Consider the following 6,885-nt stretch of genomic DNA (forward strand, 5'->3'; position numbering starts at 1 on the left):
GGAGGCTGAAGACACATTTGTTGAATGAATAAACCAAATGCTTTTTTGAAAAATATGATTATTTTTCTTTAATAGCAAAATAATATATATTGCAGAAAACTTGGAAAATACAGAATACAAAATACTGAAAGGACAACTTAGAACCTTTATTAACATTTCGATCATCAAAGCATGAGTTGTATCTGCCCTGCTCTCCGTGTCTCCCGCGTGCATGTAGGACTATCAGTGGTGTGTCGGCGTGTCAGTGCTGTGTCGGCATGTCAATGATGTGTCAGTGTGCTGGTGCACATGTGTTGACAGCCCTTCCAGGCTTCCTAAGGGGCCTTGACCCCTCAGGTCTCCCTAACTCCTAACCCACCCTTCCACATCTGTCCTGTTCCTGAGAATGGCTCTTCATCCAGGACGTTCTCGGGCCTCAGGGCTGGTAAAGAGTAAGGCTTTGCAACATAACCGAGAGGTAGCTATGGTCTTCCTCATTTCTGGAGGTGAGGACAGGGCCTCCGAGAGGCTGGCTGATGTCACAGAGGCCACACAGCTGGCAAACCATGATTCCAGTGATCTGAAGGAGTCAAGGCTTGGGTTCTCTCTACCTGTGGCCTTCATACCTCTCCAGCCGGATTACCTGCCCACGGTAAGGTGCTGCTCAGAGGGTCTGGGACTCATTAATAAAAGCTGAGAGGGGTCTCAGGGTCGGCTGGTGCAGTCACATCCACCAGTCCATGGACTCTTTGGGGCAGGCCCTGACAATGACCATACAGTGGGGTAGCCCCTTAGACAGGATCCTCTCCGCCTCCTGACCCTCCCAGCCCAGCCCCTGCAGCTCAAGGACCCTGAGCTTGGGCATGGTGAGGCAGGAGGAGAGGATTTCATGCGGGGAAGGCATTTCTGGGGTGATGAGCGGCCCCAGCAGGCACAGACTCTCCAGGGCCGGCATGCCCTCCAGGACCGACAGGCCAGGGGCCGAGAGGCCCCGCACGGTCAGCCGGATCTTCCGCACATCTCGGAGGTGGCGGCTGATGGCCAGGAGAGTGCTGTCGGCCGAGAGGGTGCAGCCCAGCACCTCCAGCCTCTGCAGGTAGCTCAGCTCCTGCAGGCCCATATCCAGCCCGGTCTCGGTCACCCGGTAGGTGCCGCCCAGCACCAGCGAGCGCAGCGCGCGGAAGCGCGTCAGGCCCTGCAGGTGCTCGTCACGGAAGGCGGGGACGCGGTCCAGCACGATGCACTCGAGCAGGGGCAGCACGGTGGGGTCCTGCTCTTTGAGGAGCCAGGCCATGGAGATCTCACAGCTGTGCAGCTCCAGGGTCCTCAGGGTGCAGGGGAGGCTGGTGATGGGCACCATGCTCAGGTTGGCCACGTGCAGGCAGAGGCGCTTGAGGTTGGGGCACTTCTGGCCCAGGGCCCTCATCAGGGCGGGGGACAGCTGGGGAGCCTGGGAGCCCGAGAACAGGTAGCCGCCCATCCGCAGGGAATGGAGCCGGGATGCCATGTACCGGCGAAGGAGGTGCCACATGACTTTCGGCCGCATCTGTAAGAACCAGAAACGGGGTGCGGGGGGGCTGTGACTGGGGGAGAGATGTGGGGCATCTTCCAAGGCCCCACCTGCCTGGAGACAGGCAGTCCCCAGCTGGGGCTCTGATGTTCCCTGGGAATTCTGTCCTTCCCTCACCAGCCTCACGCAACCAGATACCTCCCCAGGAGCAACAGGATGATTTAATCTGTTTTGACCTCTAGGTTGGAACAAAAGCAATGGCGATAAGAGACCATAACAGATCTGTCTCTAGCAAGAGAGTGGATTCTCGTTATCTTCTGCAGTAAGCAAGAAAGTGAATCCATCTGGCAATATTTTTATCCCTTTCTTAATGACTACCTCCTCATAGAAATAAGCAATACAAAATAAAGCTGAAAAAGGCTAAAACTGCCCAGGGTAAATTACATCTAGGTTAAAAGAAAAAAATAAAAATCACAGCTTGGTAATAGTGAAAGCTGCAAAAATTAACCCTGGGAAGTTAGACTTAGTAGAAAACAAACAAACAAACAAACTATAACTGGTACCCTGTGCATTTCATTATATGTACATTTTAGGTTTAAAAAAAGGACAGAAAAAAGAAATTGTAGGGACTTCTCTGGTGGTGCAGTGGTTAAGAATCCGCCTGCCAATGCAGGGGACAAGGGTTCAAGCCCTGGCCTGGGAAGATCCCACATGCGGCAGAGCAACTAAGCCTGTGCACCACAGCTACTGAGCCTACACTCTAGAGCCCACAAGCCACACTGAGCCTGCATGCCACAACTACTGAAGCCTGCGTGCCTAGAGCCCGTGCTCTGCAACAAGATAAGCCACTGCACTGAGAAGCCCACGCACGGCAACCAAGGGTAGCCCCCGCTCTCCACAACTACAACAAAGACCCAACGCAACCAAAAATAAATAAATAAATAAAATTTAAAAGAAATTGCATACCATAAAATCTGTTGACGACTTTTTTTTTGTAAATATGACTTTTTTATTAGCAAAATCCATGACCAGGCAAGAGGATATTTTGCTACCTCTCAGTTACACCTTTTCTGTTGGGTTCTTGGTATCCCTAATCCTTTTATTCCTAAATTCTTTTTAAAAATTTTTTATTGAAATATAGTTGATTTACTATCTTGTGTTGGTTTCAGCGTACAGCAAAGTGATTCAGATTCAGAATATATATATGTTCTTTTTTTACACTGTCTTCCATTTTAGGTTATTACAAGATATTTAGTATAGTTCCCTGTGCTATACAGTAGGTCCTTGTTGGTTATCTATTTTATATACAGTAGTGTGTATATTTTAATCCCAAACTCCTAATTTATCCCTCCCCCCTGCTGACTACTCTTGACAGAGGAATCAAATCTTCCTGATAAGATCTGGACCTGCAAGTTTGGGCCGAGGGAAAGGGACTCACTAGAAATATTGCCCACTAAAAGGTAACTCACAAAAGTAGAAGCGACTGTTGGCAAAATTTTAAATGGCCACGAAGCCGGAGGTTGAATCCCTTTTACTTGTAAAAGGACAAAATGAGAAAATCCTTTAAGTTTCACAATATCAAACACTGGCCAGGATGTGGAGAAGCAGTTCTCAGGTCCTGCTGGTGGGACTTGGTCTGGCTACTTTGGAATGCGATCTGGTGGTTTTTACTGAAATGTAAAATGTGGACACCCACTGGCACCTGTTTTGTTTTTAAGAATATGGGAGCAGGAATTCCCTGGCGGTCCAGTGGTTAGGACTCTGCACTTTCACTGCCGAGGGCCCGGGTTTGATCCCTGGTCAGGGAACTAAGATCCCACAAAAAAAAAAGGGGTGGGGGAGCATCTGCTGCTTCTCTGGGAAAGAACAAGGTGACCTGGGTGACAGAAGTAGGGAGACCTTACTTTCCAATTTTTATTATTTTGTACCTTTTGAATCCTGTGTATATCTTTTCTGCACCGCCCCCCATATTATTTTTTTTAAACTAATTTTTCAGTTTGTTTAAATGCACATACTGCCTGACCTAGTAAGACCTCTTTTGTGGAATTTACCCTACAGAAACATTGGTTTCTGAGATCGTGGTTTTAACAGCAAAAACCAAATGTCCACTGATAAGATAACAGCCATGTAGGTAGTAACTAAGAACAAAGTAGATCCAGAGATATGAACCCTGGTAACTCCTCAAAACATGCAGGAAAGAGTGGCAAAATGATACTTCAAAGGTTAAAGAAACAAGAAACAATACTATATATTTTATATGGGTACAATTATTCCAACCATAATGGCTAACTTGTATTGAGTACCTACTGTTTGCCAGGTGCAGTGATGAGCATTGAACTAGAAAGCTCACACAGTACTTGGTTGTGTAGTAGGTACCTCTGGAAAAATGCAGTGGCCAGAATCTTGTTGCAAGAGTACAGCTATGATTCAACACAGCCTGACTCCAAAGGCCAATCTTGCTTTTGTAACCACTGTACTTTCCTTCCCTTATACAGGGCCAAGGGTATAAATGCATAGAAGATGGGATAGAAGGAAATATTCCACACTTATAATAGTGGTTACTCTGGGGGAGGGTTGAAGATACCAGGGGATGACTGTCAAAGGCTCTTAGCTTCATCTGTGGCAATACTTCAATGGTTTTTTGTTTTAATTTAGATATAATTGACATATTATATTAGTTTCAGGTGTACACACAATGGTTCGATATTTGTATATCTTGTGAAATGATCACCACAATAAGTCTAGTTAACATCCATCACCAGACATAGTTATACTACTTCAACATTTTTACAAGAATTATTGTGTGATTTTTAAAAATTAAACCTCAAAAAGAGAAACGCAAAACAAATGTTCTAGTTAATCTCTATTACATATGCTAAAGTATTTAGTGATGAAGTGGACTCTTGTCTGCAACTTATTTTGAAGTGTATTTAAAAAATAAAATGGATTGATGGATGGAAAGAGGGATGGATGGATCGGTCAACAGGGGATAAAACAAATGTAGTTAAATACTAATAGTGGGCAACTTCGTGTTCTCTGCACTATTCTTTCAACTTTTATATATGTTTGAAATTTCTCATAATAAAATGGCAGAAAAAATAACTAAGAACTACATTATTATGTAGTGTATTAGTTTTTTAGTACCGAAAAAATAACCTTTTTTTTTTTTTTGGCGTTACGCGGGCCTCTCACTGCTGTGGCCTCTCCCATTGCGGAGCACAGGCTCCAGACACGCAGGCTCAGCGGCCATGGCTCACGGGCCCAGCTGCTCCGCAGCATGTGGAATCTTCCCGGACCGGGGCACGAACCCGTGTCCCCTGCATCGGCAGGCAGACTCTCAACCACTGCGCCACCAGGGAAGCCCCAAAATAACCATTTTTAAAGGTGATTTCAATAAAAATAATTTCTATACAAGGCCACAATTCCTTATCCAAAACTCCTGGAGACAGACGGGTTTCAGAATTCAGAATTAATGTGGTACAAATACCATATATAATACCATCAGAAGGGTCAAGGGCAGCACCTTGTTATCAGATTAATATTTTTCAGTATAACATGACTTTTATTCCAAGTGGGATAAGGAAAAGGACATTAATAGCCTCACACCAGCTCACATCAGGTGTTGCCACCAAATGAATTTGTGCCAAGCTTACAAAAAACCTTTTCACTTTTCTGGCTTTCTGATTTTGGAACTGCAGATGAAGAACTGAAAGTGAGAAAACACAACGGATCCTACCTCTCAGAAATTGTACTTCTAGGTTTCAGAGTAACTGGTACCTGGATGCAAGAAGACAGACACAAGGACATTCTTGTGGAACAAGAACCAACAGCATTAGTAACACCTTGAAAGTTGTTAGAAATTTGGAATCTGGGGCCCCCACTCCAGGCCACTGAATCAGAATCTGCATTTTAACAAGATCCCCATAGGTGATTCATATGCACAGTAAAGTCTTATAAAGCTGTTCACAACAGTAGAAAGTTGGAAATAACCTAACCATCTGTCAACAGGAAAATAGATAAACAAATTGTGGTATATTCATTTAGCAGCAGTTAAAAGGAATGAATTAGATTTACAAGTGCTGATTAGAATAAATCTCAAAAGCGATGTGTGAATAAAGCTGTTTATATAAGTAAAACAGCATTTAACTATCTAAAGAGTAGATCAGCATTATCTAAATTTTAGAAATACATTAACAATACTGTGTGTTGCTTACGGGCACACACATAAGAAGTAAATAAAAACGCGAAGGGATACAAATCCACTTTATGATAGTGGTTACCTCTGAGGAGGGTTTCAAAAGTGCAAGAAATATGCCTAAAAATGTTGTATGCATATGTGTATATATAAACATTTGTATGTGTGTTTCACAAGATCAGCAGTAAATAAGGCCAAAGGTTAAAAAAAGGTTAAATCTAGGTGGTGAGTACATAGTTTCAGATATTATCCTCTGTACATTTCTTCATATATTTGAAATAGTTCATAATAAAAAGAAAAAAATAAAATGCAAATGGGAGAAAGTGGAAATGGTTTGCCTGCACCACTCAGGAGATTAATTCTGGAAATAAGTTGACTATGGAAAATGATTTCTCCATGAAAACTCATCAATAAGCCCCTTCCCTGTACGACTTTGGTAACACCCATTCTGGACGTGGGGAAACTGAGGCCTGGAGGTCACAGTGGAGCAAATAATTGACGCGGCCGGGATGCACCCGGGACAGCCTCGCTCGAAACACAGGGTTGGAGGCGTGGTCCTCGAGGTCGGGCCAACCCGACCTTGGCCCAGACCTGCCCGGCCAGCCCCGCATACCGTGTAGAGCGTCAGGTCGACATGTCGCCACAGCCACCGGTCGTCCACCAGCCTCTTCCAGCGGTGACAGACCCTGGGGAAGGGGACCCGCCGTTAGAACGTCCCGGCCCCGCGGGGAACAGATGTTCATCTCCTGGTGCACCCCCCCGCCCGGCCCTTCCCTCGCGCGGGGCGGGGCCGCACCTGGAGATGCGGATCCTGTCCCGAACCGGGAGGTAAGAGAAGATCTCCAACAGGACAGAGTCCGGCAAGTCCGCAAAAGTCGCCATGATCCCGCCGACACGCACTTCCGCTTCCGGCGAAAGGGGCTCGGTGACTCGCCTTGGAAGCCCCTGAGACGGTGGGAAGTGAGGGTGCCGGCAGGGAGGTGGTCGTGGCTTCCGGTAGCCTGCAGAATTCTGGCTTTCCTCTTGCGTGGACGTGGTTGGGCCCCGGAGCCAGACCAGCTCGGAATCTGAACGCGGCACCGAGGGTGCGGGTAGGGACTAGGACCAAGCCCGGAAGGCGTGGTTAGGGCGACGACGAGACCAGGGGGGCGGGGTTAAGGGAGGGAACGAGACTCGGGGGGCGTGCCTGGGGAACTAGGAC

At 46.4% G+C, this 6,885-nt stretch overlaps 1 protein-coding gene across 3 annotated transcripts; it reads right to left on the reverse strand.

Moving 5' to 3' along the window:
* Window positions 1-703: 703 nt before the first annotated feature.
* On the reverse strand, window positions 704-6,624 carry FBXL12 (F-box and leucine rich repeat protein 12; the record flags this gene model as incomplete). 3 transcript variants are annotated; one of them, XM_079702274.1, is made up of 3 exons in its annotated part: window positions 704-1,525; window positions 6,298-6,370; window positions 6,481-6,575. In XM_079702274.1, the coding sequence occupies 3 exons, from the start codon at window positions 6,564-6,566 to the stop codon at window positions 704-706; spliced, it is 981 nt and encodes a 326-aa protein (XP_079558400.1). The 3 variants fall into 3 exon arrangements, with proteins under 3 accessions (XP_079558400.1, XP_079558401.1, XP_079558399.1); XM_079702275.1 differs by lacking the exon at window positions 6,298-6,370 and having other exon boundaries at window positions 6,481-6,624; XM_079702273.1 differs by lacking the exon at window positions 6,298-6,370 and having other exon boundaries at window positions 6,507-6,566.
* Between the last annotated feature and the right edge of the window lie 261 nt (window positions 6,625-6,885).

The sequence above is a fragment of the Hyperoodon ampullatus genome (assembly GCF_949752795.1).
Source record: "Hyperoodon ampullatus genome assembly, chromosome: 4".
In the NCBI taxonomy this organism is placed as follows: Eukaryota; Metazoa; Chordata; class Mammalia; order Artiodactyla; family Ziphiidae; genus Hyperoodon; species Hyperoodon ampullatus.